We start from the raw sequence: 19,626 nt of genomic DNA on the forward strand, positions 1-19,626 counted from the left end.
GCTCCATTTTTTCCCACCGCGCTGTGGATGCTTTTTATAACTCTATTTAACACTTGCTCTGTCCATTAAGGGGAAAGACAAAAGCTATTATGGACTATTCAGACAAGAGAACCATTAAGTTAGAAAATGCAATAGTACTTTGACTAACACTGTAGGTGTCGTGAGCATTGCAAGATTGACATGACAGATGAGGGGAGAGGGTGGTTGAAAGAAAAGATAATGGTGGAAAGACATTTAAACAAAATTAATTAAACCAATGCTCAGAAGGGTTAAAGGAAATCCTAAACCTGGTTACTTCTAGCAAGACCACAAAAATCAATTAACAAATATATAAAGAGAAGAGATAGATGACTGAAATACAATTGAGTAGAAAACAGGAAAGAAAAGAAGAAAAAGTCTGTCCTCACAAAATGCTATTTCCAAGCTTCTTTTCTCGTACTCCACCCTCACAGTTTCTACAAGACACTCACTGGAAACAACTTTTCAAGTATTTTACTTGATCTGATTAGCCACACCATATGTATATCGGTGAACTGAAGTTGCAGAGTAAATGTATACCATCTTAGTCGGTCTTTTCTTCTTCGAGATCACTCTGGGGTGAAGCATTGCCGCTTGTGGGAGAGCTGGACTCTGGACTCCTTACATCCTTTGGGATCAATTTTGATGGTTTTATGAGTTTCAAAGTGTCGTCTTTGTATAACTCTTCCTCAGCATCCTCAGACGAAAAAGCATATCTGGTTGGGGCATAAAATCACCAATCACATACAAGGCAGAAATTTTGTGCACAACATTTCATAGATCTTAGCATAGTTTTTTTGTGGTGTATAGGATAAATCCAATTTTACAACTATTTAGAATTCCAAATATTTACTTTAACTATATAATTCAAGTTGTAGATTGAGAGAGTTTGGAATTAGAATTTAGTTCCAAACAACAAACATAAATATTTTAGTGATACCAAACAATGGAAATGGATTTGAAAGTGTAGGCTTCAATTCAAATTCAAAACTCCAGTTACATGGTACCACACGCACTCTTAGTGTAATTTGGATTATGTGTAAGAGGGAAATAGCTAAATTTCAGAAAATGGCCGGGTAAAGGAATGTTTAAAGAAAACCTTATACTTTAAGCAGCAGAACCACCAAATACAAAAACACATAAATAAGAGTTCTGCACAAAATGGTTACCGCATTGAGTTCTGCGATGGCGCCCAAAGAGCACATATGACGCACAAGAGGGAGAAAGACAATACTTGCCAGAAGGCTGGGATGATCCAGGCATTCTGCCATTGCTCATTGTAGACGTCATTCGATTTGAAATAAAGCTGCAAAAGACAAGGAAGGCATTGGGTCGTTACATTAAAGAGGCAAGTACTATTCGCGACTCAATTCTTGTCCCTGAACACTGTCGTGGGACAAGATATTAGATTTGGCACGTTAAAATAAGCTGCCAGGCTTTACCTCATAGCAAATCCAGCCAACAGACACAATAACTGCAACTGCTAATGCATTCGTGAACTTCCTGTAAATATCTAACTTGGCAGTCAATCTCCTAGCCTGTTAGGATGAGTAAACAAAGAATCTTAGCAAATAGACATGCCAGTAAACAAAGAAAGGAGTCCAGGTAAAAATAGTTAGAGCAACCAGGCACCAATATGTTACAAGTCCATGATGGACTATGAAAGTAATATCAACTGTATACCAAGAATATGAAAGACAAATATTACACGTGCACACACACAGTAAAACTGCGAACTTTAGCCTAATTCTGGTTTGTTCCATACATTTCAGAATTTGAACAACAAACAAGAAGTTTCTATTTTAGAATTTTCTAACTCTTCCTAAATTTCAGTGATATTGAAGCTGAGGTGCCCGATGGAGAAACCTATGTGACGTCTTTTCATTAATAAAAGTATTCTTTTACCCTTCTATTTTACCATATTTTAAATGGAATGTTAGGTTAAGAATGAGAATCTTGTACCTGAAGCTTATTCAAAGTGGAAGAGAGGGAGGTAAATATCCAAAGAATGAAGAAAGCATCCAAAATTGCCACCGGCAGAACGAAAAACACCCTAGCCTTCCCTGAGCGGTCACTCACAGTACCAACATTTTCAATAATTTCAAGTACTTCAGTGGCAAGAAAGAAAGTCCCTCCAAGTAACATAACCTTTGATGTAAGACCTCCTAAGGTGGGTCTAACAACACCATAACCCATGGAGACAATGAGGAGGACAAGTCTTGCCACGGTACGTTTCACCGTCCCAAAAGTGACTGCCCAGAGAGTGATACTAGTAGGTCTGATACCAGTTTCATTAAACTCAGCATAATCAAAGTACCACAAGGCCATCTCAAACATGCCCAGTGTTATCACGAGTGTAATACAGTTTTGCAATGGAAGGACTTCTCTCCAAAATCTTGCATACTGTGAAAACCAGAATACCCCAAGCAGGACAAATGCAAGAGACATGAACCCATAGAATCTCATGAGCGGAGCCATTCTACCAGGTAGGTAACCAGTAGGATTTTTCCAGACCGAAAACCCCTCCACATAAACCTCTTTAAGCCGTGGATCACAATGAATGAAATACAGGTTATACATCCCAGTTTTTGTAATTTGCAGGGATCTTGGCTCCAGAGTAGCATCTGTCGCATCCATATCAAATGACACACCAAATACTTGTGGCCAACCTGGATTATTGGTAGCAGGGCGATAAATGATTTCACCTTGCTTACATACTCCAAGTTTTGCTAGGTCAGCTGAGCAGCAGACCGCTCTCTGGCCTCCATATGCTGAACCTCCAATTGTGTCCCTGTCGTCGACCTCAAATACAACGGCATGAATAGATTCTGAGCTGAAATTGGAGAGGTCCAGAGGCCTCTGGAATACTATCTTTTCAAATCTGGTTTTAATATTATTAGAAGAAAAGGATCAGCTATCTCTTAGTATCTATAATGAGTTGAGATGGTCAGGAGATTCTGATTAACTTTTCCAACCTACTTCCAATTATTGCAAAAATAAACAATAATATGCTGCTGTGGATCTCTAGAGAAATGCTTATTCTAGTGGATTATAGGCATTCATTTTCAGCATGTGAAATTAAAAAATGAGGTCAAGTACAAGTAAACACCGATCAATGCATTAGCATTTTTCAATATCTCATATCTAATAAACAAAGAGGCAGAAGCATTTGGTAATTGTAACAAAACTGAAACAGCAACGACACTCATGATCGCTGGCAGGAAAACATTTAATCGAGCCGATCTCCAAAAATCACTAAATCAACACCTCCAATCGACAATACATCAATCATGAAACAACAATGCGCAACGAAATTCGAGAAAAAAGAGGAAGTAAAATTGCAAAATCACCGAATAAAAGAGTGGCCGGGGGAGGAGTCGTTGAGTCCAGGGGCGGAAGAGTGAAGTCCTTCGCTGCCGCCGTGAATAACAAACGCATTTCCTTTGGCGGCGAATCTCTGTCCGGTGTACTCGTGGACCGACGCCTCAATGCGAAGAGCGCAGAGCAGCATCGCCGCGGCGGCGGCGAGGGGCAGAATGGGGATCATGCGCCGCATTGTTAAGCTCGGGCGTGTGTGTGGATCTGCTGAGAGAGATCTGGCGCTGAATATGGAGGGAGAGTGAGACTAGTCAAGCTGTTCTAACTGTGGTTAAACCCATTGACTCATCTAAGGTAGAGAACGGTGTTAACGGGAAAATCCTTACGAACCAGCGGTTAACCGTGGGTGGATTTTGGTTCCATATTCTTTCGAACCGTACCAGACCGGTATAACCGTATAACCGATAAGACGATTTTGGTAAAACTATCGATTCAGATAATAAAAATCGCGTACCTCTAACCATGACTACCTACATCTAGGGAAGTTAATATAAGATGAATAAGAAAAAAGTGTAGTATCAAATTTGAAAAAAAAAAATTATATATATAGAAAATTTATATTTAGTTTTGAACACTAGCAAACTTTCGTCCATGTTGAACAGGATAAGATTGTTCAAGGCTTCTTGTGGCTTGCGAGTCATAAGATTAGTCCAACGTCGTCACGTCGACCTAGATCATTCGATAAGTCCTCAATTTTGCCAATCACTCTAATCTCAATCTGCGGAATAAACTAGAATGAAGCACGGATATCACATTACAATAGCTACTTTTTTTCCACATTTTTTGGTTAAATATAAGTTGTATTTACAAGAACATCATATTTCTGTGATATAATGGGTATACAACAAATAAATGAATTCGATCGAGATCAGCTTGCCTACGCGTTGCACTTGATATGGTAAGAGGTTGTATCGTACATTCGCTGGATTTCTTCCCGGTAGACAGGCAGCGATTTATCTGGTATGGCCGGAGTGAGCTCAACCACATCCCCCATCTTCAACTTGCAGCTTGGATCACTCACAGCTTCATGGTTTACCCTCGCCCTCAACTCCTCTTTCACAGAGAACTGGTACAAGGACCATCTACAACTGCCTCGCCCGACTTTCGCCAACAGATCCATCACTGATGAGTTTGCAGGTAACTCCTGTACAGACATCTACAAGCCAAGATATACAGTAAGGCAACGTATTTTCGAAATAGATATGTAAGACATGAGTGCCACAAACAAACCTTATCATTTATAATCATGATAACAAAAACAGGTCCATTGGGGCCACATTGAGGTTTGCAAGAAAGCTCGCAATCTTGGGAATGGGTAGGGAACGTACAAGGTGGTTTCGTGGAGTCAAAGAATCCAACTAACAACCTATCTTTGCTCATTGCCTCACACTGCCACGAAATAACCCAACGCGCCCATTCCACCATCTGAAGAACAAAGGAAGAGTGTTTGCACTCTCCTTCTTTGTATCTCCAGTGGGCAGCAAACCCATACTCAGCTTGAAGATGCATTCTTTTTGTTCGGATCTGAACTTCGAGAGGAACCATACTGTCACAAATTACTATTGTATGTAGCGATTGGTATCTGCAAATAGGAAGAACACCACATTAGATAAATTATATGGGAAACCAGTAGAAATAAAGGAATATTCGCATTAAAACAAAGCATACCCATTGCACTTGGGATAAACAATGTAGTCCTTGAATCGCCCTGGGACTTCATGCCACAGATGATGGACAATTTTTAGAGCTTTATAACAGTCTTCTCTTGTTTCAACTATCAATCTTAAACCATGGATATCATGAACTTCCTCCATATTTACCTTCTTTCTGCAAGAGGTTACATCATAGCAGTTAGTGGATGTTACACCAAAGAAAATAATTGAACACACCTCAATTTCTAACATGCATCTAGGTAAATCCAATGGTGTATATATATTTGAGAGAGCAACGAGAAAAAGATCATACTTTGACATTTTGGAATAGATGCCGAACAGGCTTTTATGCCTGCCTGACAGAGAATAGTAAGAAACTGCTCCTTTTTTGAGAGCTTGCTCCAGCTTATCTACAGAAGAAGTAATCACAGCCTCATCAAAGAACTTCACAAGCTTCGATGACAACTCCTGATATTGATCATGGTTTAGATGTCTGAAACATAGATTTTCAAGCTGCTCTTTCCAGGAGGAGGCCCCTAATCTATTGGCTAGAGGCACGAATATTTCAGACGTTTCCTTAGCAAATCTTTGTTGTTTGATCTGAGGCAATGCCTCCAGAGTCGTCATATTATGCAACCTATCAGCTAGCTTTATCAGAACAGCCCTAGCATCTGCCATTGCAAGGAACATGGTATGCAGTCGATCCGCCTCAACAGTCTTGTCGGCAGTTTTATTGTCCCTTGCAAGCTTGCTAATTTGGCTCAGCTTTGACACCTGGCAGAATCACCCCAGTTTTATAAATGTATTAAATTCAGTAAAACAGCCAAGTGATGACAAACGTAACATGTTGCAATTTTTCTAATCTGATAGCCAAGAAAAGGTATGAAGTCACAAAACATAACACACAATGAAGGTTGAATGAATCTGTATACATCATCACATATTTCAACTGAAATCAAGCATATCACACACTAAAAACCTAAACATTTCTTACCCCTTCAACTAAATCAGCGACTCCAGTTCCGAGTGACGCTGAAATATGGTCAAGAGTTAAAAAAGAATCGTCAACAGAATCGTGCAAAAGCCCTGCAGCAACAATTGTAGAATTAGCGCCAATGTTTGCCAGGAGCATCGCCGTCTCCACACAATGCTGCAAATAAGGATGCCCACTAGCTCGCTTCTACACATATCAAAAACATCAAATTGCTCAATTTCAAGTTTCAACTCACCATTAATGCCAATCAAATAGAAGTTCTAAGGTACCTGGCCTCTGTGAGCCTTCTCTGCTTCGTTGAAAGCCTTGATCACGAAATCGTCGCTGAAAATTGAATGCCTCGACTGCGCTTCACAGAGTAAGTCTTTTGCGTAACCCGATTCCACAAAACTATTGAAGGTGAGATCATCTGTAGGCAACATAGTCGAATCGTAAACCACACACGCACCCAACGCATGCGTGACGAATCCATTTAACATATAACCACTTCCTAACCTAATTGAATTGAATTCCACACTCATTCTCATAGGCACGCTTCTGTCATGCCACAGCGACCCCAATTCCTCGCCCCCGGTCGAATAACTGGCCGACTTGATCGGCTTCGTCGAAATCAGGCAGGATACCGATCTCTGAGACGGCGACGCAGCCGCCGACGACGTTGATCGGCCGTACACGTCGAATTCGTGTGAAGCGTGAGAAATGATCTGGTGAGGCGCGGAACAGGTCGCGAAGAGAGCGATCGTCGGCACCGTCATAGCGCCCTAAAAATCGTGATTGTTTAATGAAAACAAACCTAAATCGATAAACGACGGAATTGGAAAGCAAATCCAGCTAGAGATATTAATTTGAAGAGATTGAGTGTGAGTTTTGTACAGAAATATGTGCAGATCGGAGAAATTAATAGGAAAAACAAAGCACGAAATGAAAATGAATAAATTTTAACAGAGAGAAAGTGACGGGAACTTGTTCTGAATTTCTTCTTCTCTCTTCTCCGATTCTTCCCTGTTCATCTTCAGCGTTTTTATGCAACAGAAACTGAATTTACGAAAATGCCCTCAGACTGTACCTGAAATAACGGATTACGGGTTTTATCGCAGCAAATTACGGATGTGTTTGTTTTAGTAATACATTAATCAGAAAATTAAATTTTAATTACTATTCGAATTAGTATAGTCATAAAATCTTATACTAGAATATGTTGATGTATAGTTTGGAACTTATTTGATTTAATGATACTAGATTTAATCAATTACTCTAGATTGATATTATTATTATTTATTATTACTAAGGCTTATGATAAACTTTGTTTACTAATGGCCTGCGTTTCTGTAGGATGGCATAATTACACGAAAAATAATTTTGATATTATCACAAAATTCAACAATAATTCTTTCATATTAATTGAAAGCCAATTACTGGAGATATAGACTTTTTAAACTAGTAATATTGCTGACTAAAAAGTGATGCATATTTATGAATTTATGTTGCCACAGGATAAGATTGATTTATTGGTGGGACCACCTTTTTAGCAATCTACTACTACTATGCTACATTATAGAATTTGTTTAAAATTATCCATCACTATTGTCCAAAACTCCAAGTAAGGTCCACATCTAGTTAACATAGAAGATGAGTAGTTTGAAGTTCTAAATGCAATATTTAATGTTTTGTAGAATTTTTAGAGTTTCTAGAAAGAAGTCACATGTCATACAGAGAGAAGTTTTAATCGAACACTTAATGGAGTAGTATATAAGTGCATTTAGATTCAAGTCACGCAATCTCCGATCGAATTTACTATTTCTGGTTTTTAATCAAATCTCTTTTTAGGAAACGAAGTTACTACTATAACATTTCAAAATTTTTTTGTTTTGGCCTTGATTATAAATTCCGGTCACAATTGTACATGAAAGGGCAAAATTTAATTATGGCTCATTCATTTAATTATAAGATGACAACAGATAATACGTAAATGCCACAGTTAGGAGATATTGACAGCAACCCCATTTTAATAGCAATCATTTATTTTCAATCATTTATCATGTTCGCATTTTTTATTTCAATCACAACACCTACAATATGGTTAGCTCCATTTTCAAAATTCCAGCCATAACATATATAACCAATTTTTGTTGTTAAGCTCCATCTTCAGAATTCCAGTCATCAGTTTTTATCATTTTTCATGTTACTTCCATTTCATCTTCAAATTGTAAACTAAATATTATAGATTAAAAAATACCAATACGATTTTTACAAAAAATACTACTCCCAATGGAACTAAGTATATAATTGATTATATCAAAATATAAGTGGAGAGATGACGAAATAAGAAGAAGAATGAGGATATTTACAGAGAGAGTATAATACATTAAAATAAATAGAGGGAACATCTTTTTTAGTCCACGAACTTTGCCAAAGTATCATTTTAGGTCCGTGAACTTTGAAAATATCATTTCAGGTCCATCAACTATGGGTTAATATCATTTGAAGGTCAAATATTAAGTGATAATATTGAAGGTCAAATTATATTTCATCAAAAATATATAGTAAAGATATTTATAAAAAAATATGAGTATAGGATAAGTTTATTAAAAATATATACCCTTTAAGGTATCAAGGGTATTTTTGTCCAAAAAAACTTAGAAATAGTTAAAAAGTACTCCAAATGATATTAACCCATAGTTGATGGACCTGAAATGATATTTTCAAAGTTCACGGACCTAAAATGATACTTTGGCAAAGTTCGTAGACCAAAAAAGATGTTCCCTCAAATAAATAAAAGTTATTAAATATAAATAAAAAAAATTGAATCAGCGGCAAAATGCGGCCATTGGCGTAGGCTGCAGCTGATTTCTGTGGTAGCCGAGAATATTTACACGCTACAATAGGGTTGCGATCCACGGTTGCTCCGGCGTCCGCAAAATTGGTGTTATTGCGTTTGATCTTAATGGAAAATTTAAGAGGCAATTGGAGATATTGGATCTGTTGAGAAATACTCCCTCCGTTCCACAAAGATTGTCTCACTTTGACCGGACACAAGGTTTAAGAAATATAATGAAAAGTGAATTGAAAAATTTAGTGGAATCTGGATCGTACTTTTATATATTAGTTTTATAATTATAATAACGTATGGGTATGAATGGGTTAGTGGAATATGGATCAACTACTAAAAATAGTAAAAATTGAAATGAGACAAATTTTGTGGGACGAACAAAAATGAAAAATTGAGACAATCTTTGTGGGACAGAGGGAGTACTATACATCTTTTTTCTTTTTCTTTTTCTTTTTTCTTTTTCTTTTTTTCTTTCCTTTTCCTTTTCTCTTTCTTTTTCGTTTTCTTTTTCTTTTGATCCTCAAATGTTCGTTACCTCTAAACCTACAAAATCAATTAAGTTCTCTCTACTTGTTTGCCGCAAGTGTAAGTCCTAAATTCACAACGAGAGAATTCGGAATAAGGGATTAATTTCGCTGACCTCTCGAAATTAGGGATTAAATTCGCTGACCTTTCGTAATTTGGGATCGTGGCATGCGTATTTTTTAGAACAAGGGATTTCTGACTTTTTTTCATTTTTTTATTCTTTTTTAATATTATCTCCCTCCCTCCATTTATCAATTGCCTAAATCACCCCTCAAATATTTTACCTAAATTCTACAAAATCAGCCCTCAAATATTTTACCTAAATTCCACAAATCAGCGCCGTTTTTTTATCACGTCCAAACACCCGCCTTTTTTTATGTTCCAAGCGCTTCTCCTCTCCACCCTCCTTCACGGCGCCTCCACCCTCCTCTTCCGTCACTCCAACTCAAAGCAGCGTGAATCTGTAAGGAATCAAAAATGCATATACTTATGTACCTGTATATGTACATACATACATATTTTTTTTGTTTTGTTGCATATGCATTATACATGCATACATAGTTTTTGTTTGTCTGACGTATATATACGTCTCAAAAAAGTGGAGAGATTATGTTACTTTGCTTACGTAATTGAAAATTTTGACATACATTTGTTTAAAATTTTGTGCAGCAGAGTATACATATATATACATATATATCCATGTTTGTTTGTGCTGAAAGAATGCACACACATATATAATACATATATATACTAGCTTGTTTCTTATATATATATATATTTGGACCTTTGTACAATTATATTGACAGTTTTGATATATTTAATTTTTTTGTTATTTGGTAGGATGGATCACATAAATGAAACTGATAGTATTGATTGGGATAGCATAGAAATTACTCCACTTGAAGAATCACAAATTGGTGCTCCTGAGATCTTGATGGATGAAGAAACAATGTTTGCTTTTGTTGGTCTAACATTAGAGAAACCTAGTGATGCAGGAGAGAGAATGAATAATGATCCAATTGTTGATGAGATAATAGACATAACAGTTGATGATTGTATTCCTAATGAAGAGAATATATTTCATGATATGGAAGATCCTCCGATGGATGTTGGAACCATATATGCAAATATGAATGATTTCAGGAGAGCAGTGAAGCAACATGCTATAAAGAATCAATTTGAACTAGTAATAGAGAAATCCTGTCCAAATTTGTTCAGAGGCTTCTGCAAAGCTGAGGGTTGTCCATGGTCAATTATTGTTAGATTCATGAAAGTTGAAAAGCACGTCAAGGTATATATTTGCTACCTCGTTAATCATGTGTACTATTATGTAAGTAATATATTTGCTCATTTTTAATTATGTGTGTGTTTTCTAACTAATATATTTGTATCACTGGGACAGGTTACTTCGAATAAAGATAAGCATTTTTGTTCATCCACTGGTAGAGTGAGGACTAAGATGGCATCGTATCATTGGGTTGGAGAAAAAGCAATCCCTTTTTTAAAGAAAGATCCAAACATGGGAGCAAAGAAATTGCAAAATGAGCTACAAGATAAGTATGTAACCACAATTCATTATTCTACTATATATGCTGGATTGCAGATTGCACGTGAAAAATTGTATGGAACATGGGAGGACAGTTTTGGGAATTTGTTTAACTTTAAGGCAATGGTTGAGCTTAAAATGCCAGGGAGTGTGATTGAGATAGGGTTGAAAGAGACCGAAGATGGGGTGTATTTTCAAAGATTTTTTTGTTGCTTCAAGCCTAGTATCAATGGCTTCCTAAATGGGTGTAGGCCATATTTAAGTGTGGATGCAACAGCTCTTAATGGTAGATGGAATGGACAACTAGCTTCAGCTACTGCAATAGATGGCCATAACTGGATGTTTCCAGTTGCTTTTGGGTTGTTTGAAAGTGAGACCAATGAAGATTGGATTTGGTTTATGGAGCAGCTAAGGAGGGCAATTGGAAGTCCACCTCATTTAGCTATTTGTTCAGATGCGTGCAAAGGGTTGGAGAATGCTGTGAAGGCGGTGTTTCCATTGGCAGAGCATAGAGAGTGCTTTATCCACTTGATGAAGAATTTTTCAAAGAGGTTTCAAGGTCCAATTTTTGGACGCATGTATCCTGCAGCTAGGACATTTTGTCCAATTTATCATGAGCATCTAATGCACAAGATGTACGAAGCAAATGACAGGGTGCAACCATTCTTAGAGACATATCACAAACAACTTTGGATGAGGAGCAAATTTTCTGAAGATATCAAATGTGACTATATTACAAACAATATTGCAGAGGTATGGAACAGATGGGTGAAGGACTACAAGGACCTTCCAATAGCCGAGCTAGTTGATTGCCTGCGATCGAAGTTTATGGAGCTCTATGCAAGGAGGAGAGATATAGGTGAAAGATTGGAAGGCCACACCATGCTTCCAATTGTTGTTCGCCATCTCAATGTTCTTAGTAGAAAATTGGGCCACTTGAAGGTCAAAGTAGGTGGTATGGGTGAGGCAGAAGTGACTGAGATCACAGATAAACACAAGGTAATTAGACATGTGGTGAATCTTGAGCAACACACTTGCTCATGTAGGGAGTGGGAAATCTCAGGGAAACCATGCCCACATGCATTAGCAGTGATAACTTCACATAGAAATCCTAAAATGGAAGATTATCTACATCCTTACTTTTCAGTGAGACTATTTAGGCTAGCATATGCAGGGGTAATTAGCCCATTTCCTGACAAGTCGCAGTGGCCTAGCATGAACTTGGGCTTCAAAGTGTTACCTCCTTTGGCAAAAAGAGCTCCCGGAAGACCGAGGAAAAATAGGATACCTGGATGCTTAGAAAGCAAAGGAAACAAATCTAGGACAAAAGGAATGTGGCAGGTCCAATGTAAGCGATGCAAAGAATTTGGTCATAGAGATTCATCAGCTAAATGTGTTTTTAATGGCACAAAGAAAAGGTAATGCTTTTCAAAGAAATAAGCAAATAAAATATCAAAATTCATGTAAACTTTATGTATTTATAGGCAATCAAATCTTCTTTTAAGAACAATTATATCTACATTGGTTTTGTGGTCCAAAATACTTTTACTTTGTCAATATATATTAATATTTTTTTTTTTGATAAAAATAGGCTCAAACCAAAAGATGGTGAGCAAGAGTTCAACAACACCACCTAAACAAAAAAAAAACATACCAAGACCAACGAAAAAAAACTAAGCACCAACAAAAATCAAAAGCAAAAACAAACAAACGACCAAAGCTCACACTACCTTAGCTCACACCAAAGCAAAAGCCCCCAAGCAACCAAGCAAGCAAGGCCAACAAAGCATTACATCAAACCGAGGGCAAGACGAACCTCATTAATGGTCTTTGATGGCAACCTTAGTCTTATGTTTGATGTCAGTCCATCTTCTAACCCGGCTCAGCTCCTCATAAATTTGTTTCGGTAAAAAAGGAAACTCTGGACACCATCCCTTAGCCCACGAACCTAGCCTCCACAACAAGAGTCTCTTCTCAGTTTCCCAGCTTGGGACAATCTTCTCGAAAGTAATTTTTTTCCTCAGCTACCAAATGGACCATGCTGTCACATAGAAGAGGGAGCACCACAACTTTTTACCAAATTTGATGAAAGGAGCGTCCATCCAGGTGAGGAAGACATAGAGATAAATTCGAGCAGCTGCAGCAGAAATACCACAGCCTACTAGAACACCTGCATCCGAAAATGACATGATCAACAGTCTCTGGCTCTTCTTTGCAAAAGACACACAAGTTATCTTCAATCTCAGGGAGCCCAAATCTGAATAATCTCTCCTTCGTGTTGAGCCGTCCTTGTAGAATAAACCACACTAGGAGTTGTGCACGTGGTGGGGCAACTTTCCTCCATGCTAGTCTTCCATGACCAACCCGGTTGCTCACGATCCCGCTCAAGCGGGTAACCTGTAAATAAAAGTCAAAGACAAAAAAAGGCTTAGAACTATCAAAAGCCCAAACTCTCTTATCGCTCTCACTCTCACTGAGGGAAGTGTGATCCACGGCTAAGTATAGGCTCTCGACCAATTCTTCCTCCCAGGCAAACAATCTTCTTCTCCACATAAACTTCCACACCCATTTATTATTCTCCCATAGCCCCATATCTCCAATGAAGTCATTCTGCTGTGTAGAAATCAAAAAGAGCCTAGGAAAGATCTTCTTCAAAGTGTCCCCCCTGGACCAGTTATCATGCCAGAACCTAGTGGATGCCCGCCCCATTGCCAACTTTTAATTGGATCCCTTTTTTTGCCACATCTTGCACTTCCTTGTCAAACATGGAGAAATCTTGTAACTATTTCCATATGCTACTAGAATTTCTTTCTCTGCTACATCTTGCACTTCCTCTAGTCTTGTTCTTGTCGTGGATGGAGCTCACAATCTTTTTCCATAGGGGTTGTTCACCATCTGCGAATTTCCACCACCACTTGAATAATAAGGCAGTGTTCTGATATGAATATTTCCAACCCCAAGACCCCCTTGATCAATTGGCCTCTGAATAACACTCCAAGCAATTAAGCAACCCCCTTTAGATCCAACCTCCTTTGCCCAAAAGAACCTCCTCTGCAATTGTATAATCCGTCTGGCCACACTGCTTGGCAATTTAAAGAGGCTAAGATAGTACATCGGAAGGTTATTGAGGACTACATTAACAAGAACCAACCTGCCAGCTCTAGATAATGTGTTTGCCTTCCACAATGCAAGTCGCTTCTCCACTTTATCAAGGATAGGTTTCCAGGTTTGACTCTTCCTCGGATCAGCACCCAGTGGGATGCCCAGAAATGTAACTGGCAACTTAGCGACTCCACAGCTCAATGAGGTCGAGATGTCTTCAATCCATTCTTCGTCACAACCCAAAGGGATCAGCACAGATTTTCCATAATTGATTCTAAGACCCGTCATTAGAGCAAAACACCGCAGTAGCTTTCGATAATATTCAAGGATCACCTTACTCGCGGGGCTAAAGATAATTGTGTCATCTGCGAATTGTAGGTGTGTGAGTGGAATCTCTTCATCACCAATTTTAACCGCCTCAAAAAGCCCAATTTCCTTTCCTCTGATCACCGGCGACTGAAGGTTTCCGCCACTAAAAGGAAAAGGAATGGTGATAAAGGGTCGCCCTGCCTCAGACCCCTCTGCATCCGAAACGAGGAAGTGGGAGATCCATTAACAAGGATTGACAATGAAGCCGTACTCACACACTCCATAATCCACTGAGTCCAAACATTGCCAAATCCCATGACAATAAGAGTTTCCTTCAAAAAAATCCCACCTGATTGTATCGTATGCTTTTTGGAAATCAATCTTCAGTAAAGCCATCTTTTGTTTACTCTTCTTCACCCACCACACTGCCTCATTGGCGATAAGAGCTCCGTCAAGGATTTATCTTTGCTTGACAAAAGCTAATTGTGAATCCCCGATCAGATCTGGCAAAACCTTGGAGAGTCTTCTGGCCAGAATCTTAGATTGTTGGAAATAGTGTAGCCTTTACACGGGCAACTCTTACTATTACAAAAGAACCAAAAACTAGAAGGTAAATAAAACAAAAGAAATACAATAAAAGAACAAGATGCAAACTATTGTCTTCTTCAAGTCGAGTCGAGGTAACCCTCTCTCCGTCAGACAAGATACCGCCCGGCTAGTGCTCACGGATTGGCGCAACGTCCCCAAAGATAAAACGACTTTCCTCCTACCGAGTTGAAGCACCTCAAACTCGTAGGCTCCGGCGAACTTGAATTGGAGGCGAGAACTGAGCTATGCAATGCTCCTATATGCGAACTAGAATGCTAGAGATCTTAGAGAGAAGAGAGAATGATTGTTGGTGTGTTCTCATCTCTCAAATTCCACCTATTTATAGGATAGGGGAGACCACCTCAAAGGTCTTGACATTAAGGCATACCATAATGCATTTGGAGGTTACCAAAAGATGAAAGGCCAAAGGCCTAGCCTTTTCAAATTTCCCACATGTTCCATGTTTTCCTACAAACCCCCACATTGGTTAGAGCGCCGCAAGCTCAAACCAACACCAGACACAAATGCATGTATGCAGACTCTTTGCTCAGTTCTCGAGAAACGATACTGTCTTTGGAGAGGTAACTTGTGGTTTTGAACCTTCCATAGTCAACACTATCGGACATACCGGCGGGCTAGTGGACGCGATGCCTTGAACTATTCCTCCTTGGTGTATGCCTAGTCAATAGTATTAACACAATATTGTCTTAACTCCATCAGTTCTCACGTTTGTGTCCGTTTCGGCCGTGGAACACCTCTTTGGAATTCATAAGTGACTCACACACACGAAGCGGCCCCACTTCTCACTTACATAGGTGATTCTTTCATGAGTATCCTGCCATACTTCATCTCCCTGAGATTTCAAGAATCATTAAAAGTCAAAAGACTTAACCTCTTACCACGTGCAGGTTACAACACTCAATGCTTTCTGAAGAATGGGCGAAGATTAAAATCTTCTGAGTGTTACAACTAGATTTGTATAGCTTTGTTTCCCATTGAACCAATCCCATGGGATCTCCAATCGTATGGTTGGGTTACCACTATACTCATCTTTTAAGATGTGGTTTTCAGTCCCATTCCTTTTAGCAATTTATGCATTTGATCACGGTTTAAACCTTTTGTTAATGGATCCGCTATGTTATCCACTGACTTAACATAGTCAACTGCGATAACACCACTTGTGATCAACTGCCTTACGGTATTATGTCTACGACGAATGTGTCGAGACTTACCATTATAGAAGCCACTGTGTGCTCTACCTATAGCTGCTTTGCTATCACAGTGTATCACTACTGTGGGCACTGGCTTCTTCCAACATGGAATACATTCTAGGAAATTTCTGAGCCACTCGGCTTCTTCCCCTGCTTTATCCAAAGCGATAAACTCAGATTCCATGGTGGAGCGAGCAATACACGTCTGTTTCGTTGACTTCCATGAAACAACACCACCCCCCACAGTGAACACATACCCACTCGTTGAAAATGAGTCTTTTGAATCAGAGATCCAATTTGCGTCACAGTACCCTTCAAGTACTTGGGGATATCTTGTGTAGTGCAATCCAAAGTCAATAGTATACTTCAAGTATCTCAAAACTCTGCACAAAGCTTTCCAATGTTCCTTGCTTGGATTGCTCGTAAATCTGCTCAACTTGTTCACCGTGAAGGGGTTGGCAGCGGAAGCGCATGCAAAAATCAATTACATAATAATCAGATCTATTTAGCGGATTATTTAGACAAATTCTATTCGCGTAATTATCTCACGTATCATGCTGATAACTCAAATAATAACATGCTTTAAATTAATTGAAATCTAAAACATGCTGTTCTAAGGTTTAGCCATTATACCTTGATGATTCTCCAAAGAATCGAAGATAGCTAGCGCCTTCTCCACGTGAAGATCTTCAAGTACAAAACCACGGATCTTCTGACTGGTTCCCGAACTGTGAACTGATATCGGGGTGGGCTGATCTCACCAGCGCACTAGAACTTAAATAGAGAAGACAAAAATCCTTTCCCACTTAGGAGAAGAATTCGACCACCTCTTGGACTAGGGGGGGCCGAAAATTTTGAGAGAAAATTAAGTGTTTTTCTGTCTCCTTTATACTCCTATTTATAATAAGTCACATATTGGGCCCAGACAGGGATCTATGGAAGGCTTTGGATATGGGATCCTCCAATTAGCTTTTTACTAATTAAATTAAACCCAATTTAATATAAGCTTAAAATTGGAATATTACGAGCAGCCACTACAGAAGTAATACTTGCACTCCCCATCCAAATCCGAAATTATAGGTACTTTGGGTTTCCAATAATTTATATTTATTTCCCGCGCTTAAGATAGAAACATCCATTAATTAATTATTGTCTGCTATGGACTTAATTAATTAATATCTTATTTATTCCAAGAGAGGACTCAGCAAGAAAATCTTATTTATTATTCATAGAGTAATTAAACTCCAACTAGCTAGGTTCCGAATAATAAAACCTTATTTCAAGCTTCTCTTGAGGATGTTATCAAACGAGACTCACCTCGCGCACGATTCAAAATAATAGCAATCCTAGCACCGCTACATATTAATCACCACTACCCAATATACCAGGCTTATTGGGTTGCGAAAAACCCGCACCATTTGGTAAGTCAAAGTAGTGCATAATCAATACCGTATGCTCAATGCTAACGTACATTGATTGAGAAATAATTTACGAGACCTCGTCTTTCAGTAGATAGCATAAAGACTGTCTCGCTGTTAGATCCATTCAATGCTATACCACACCAACGTCATCTTATTTCAGTAAGGCTTAGAAATAATCGGACTGACATTGCAACCTTTCATGATAGGTAGTCTAAGCCTATCTAGGTTGTGAAATTATTCTTTTTCTTTGTTTAGAACTGACCGTGTTACCTTAAAGTGGACGACGCCCACAACCGGTCTACTAAAACAAAGACTTAGACTTTGTTAAGTTACTTATACATTTAAATATGCAATAAACATCCATTAAATGTAAAACATAACAACATTATGACAAAAATAATCTGTTTATTCATTTGGAAAATAAAATGAGAGTTTTAACAGTATTCAATCACTCGAAAGGTGATTTCTAGTATACAAACTCTAACAATCTCCCACTTATACTCAAAACAGCTTTCGAGTATAAAAAAAAATGTGCACTACGTCTAATTCTCCCACTTATACTGAAAGCGAGTTGAGGTCTCGAGCGAGTCGAACTCCCATTCCTTCTACATGGCGCTCGAACGGTTTGACCGCCAATGCCTTAGTAAAAGGATCTGCCAGGTTGTTCTCTGACGCAATCTTGACCACTTGTATGTCTCCTCTCTGCACTATATCTCTGATGATATGATACTTCCTCTCAATGTGTTTGCTCGCTTTGTGAGCTCTTGGTTCCTTCGAATTTGCCACAGCACCAGAATTGTCACAATAAATGATGATGCTCTTGGGCAGATTCGTAACCACACCTAAGTCCATAAGGAAGTTCTTGAGCCATACAACCTCCTTTGCAGCCTCCGAAGCGGCCACATATTCGGCTTCCATGGTAGAGTGTGCAATGCATTTCTGCTTTACACTCTTCCAAATTATGGCTCCACCTCCTAAGGTAAACACATAACCAAAAGTAGATTTCCTCGAGTCACGATCGGCTTGAAAGTCTGAATCAGTATATCCCAAAGGACATAGCTCGGCTGCTTTGTAAACTAGAACATAGTCCTTAGTCCATTTAAGGTACTTGAGTATGTTCTTTACTTATGAGTCCAATGTCCTTGGCCAGGATTTGATTGATATCTTGCTACCATGCCAACAGCAAAGCAAATATCAGGTCTTGTACAAAGCATAACATACATGAGACTACCAACTGCCGAAGCGTATGGTATCCTTCTCATCTCTGCTATCTCAGATGCAGTCTTAGGACACATCTCTTGAGATAAATGGATGCCATGTCTAAAAGGTAAGAAACCTTTCTTGGCATCTTGCATGCTAAAACGACTAAGTACAGTGTCGATGTAGGGTTCTTGGGATAAGCACAACGTCCTTTTCTCACGATCCCTAAGGACCTTGATACCTAGGATGTGACCCGCATCTCCCATATCCTTCATCTCGAACTGGTTAGACAACCAAGTTCGAACTGATGACAACATCTTTTTATTGTTTCCAATTAGAAGAATGTTGATAAGGCTAATTTCATGCATCGGTATGTGCAAAGTAATGTTATAATTTGCTGGGTCTAACACGTTTACTAAGCCAGGTGTGTGAAGAAAATGGCTAGATCGAGGAAGTTATGGAGGAGATGGTCTAGCAGGAGAATGGAACGAAATGAGCAGGAATTACGAGGAAATTGGCGTGATAAAGGAAGTCTACAGCTGAGGGCAACAAAGTCATTATCAATTCCTCGCTGGACCCACTAAAACGCCTATAAATAGAGAGGAGCATGCAGCGCAAGATAGTTTTTTTTACTCTTCTTAGCTCATACATTTACACACACACTTGGGAAAAATTCTGGGGATAATCGTGATAGGGGGGTACTTTCTAAAGATCTCGAGTTTGGTAACACCGTCCTAGTGAGGGCGAAGATACAATTGTTTTAATTTCAGCTGTTTTTGCTAGTTTCCACCGTCGAACTTCACTTTTGGGAGTCGACTTTGATGTTGATGATGTTTAACTGCTTATCGCTCA

The 19,626-nt window shown here is 38.8% G+C and overlaps 3 protein-coding genes across 5 annotated transcripts; 1 reads left to right on the plus strand and 2 right to left on the minus strand.

The window, feature by feature from the left end:
• Positions 1-311: 311 nt before the first annotated feature.
• On the minus strand, positions 312-3,815 carry LOC125203356 (transmembrane protein 87B-like). Its single transcript, XM_048101682.1, has 5 exons — positions 3,369-3,815; positions 1,981-2,899; positions 1,461-1,556; positions 1,188-1,324; positions 312-734 (listed from the first exon to the last, which is right to left on the minus strand). The coding sequence occupies exons 1-5, from the start codon at positions 3,572-3,574 to the stop codon at positions 563-565; spliced, it is 1,530 nt and encodes a 509-aa protein (XP_047957639.1). The 5' UTR covers positions 3,575-3,815; the 3' UTR covers positions 312-562.
• Positions 3,816-4,145: 330 nt separating this feature from the next.
• On the minus strand, positions 4,146-7,045 carry LOC125203149 (probable GTP diphosphokinase RSH2, chloroplastic). 3 transcript variants are annotated; one of them, XM_048101443.1, is made up of 7 exons: positions 7,006-7,045; positions 6,312-6,803; positions 6,043-6,228; positions 5,362-5,822; positions 5,065-5,223; positions 4,627-4,978; positions 4,146-4,552 (listed from the first exon to the last, which is right to left on the minus strand). In XM_048101443.1, exons 2-7 carry the CDS (start codon positions 6,795-6,797, stop codon positions 4,274-4,276), a joined length of 1,923 nt encoding a protein of 640 aa, XP_047957400.1. In that variant the 5' UTR covers positions 6,798-6,803; positions 7,006-7,045; the 3' UTR covers positions 4,146-4,273. The 3 variants fall into 3 exon arrangements, with proteins under 3 accessions (XP_047957400.1, XP_047957401.1, XP_047957402.1); XM_048101444.1 differs by having other exon boundaries at positions 7,000-7,021; XM_048101445.1 differs by having other exon boundaries at positions 4,371-4,552; positions 4,725-4,978; positions 6,312-7,042.
• Positions 7,046-10,238: 3,193 nt separating this feature from the next.
• LOC125206138 lies at positions 10,239-12,365 on the plus strand. The gene is made up of 2 exons (XM_048105430.1): positions 10,239-10,688; positions 10,800-12,365. The coding sequence occupies exons 1-2, from the start codon at positions 10,239-10,241 to the stop codon at positions 12,363-12,365; spliced, it is 2,016 nt and encodes a 671-aa protein (XP_047961387.1).
• Positions 12,366-19,626: the final 7,261 nt, after the last annotated feature.

Source organism: Salvia hispanica, chromosome 2, assembly GCF_023119035.1.
Source record: "Salvia hispanica cultivar TCC Black 2014 chromosome 2, UniMelb_Shisp_WGS_1.0, whole genome shotgun sequence".
Lineage (NCBI taxonomy): Eukaryota > Viridiplantae > Streptophyta > Magnoliopsida > Lamiales > Lamiaceae > Salvia > Salvia hispanica.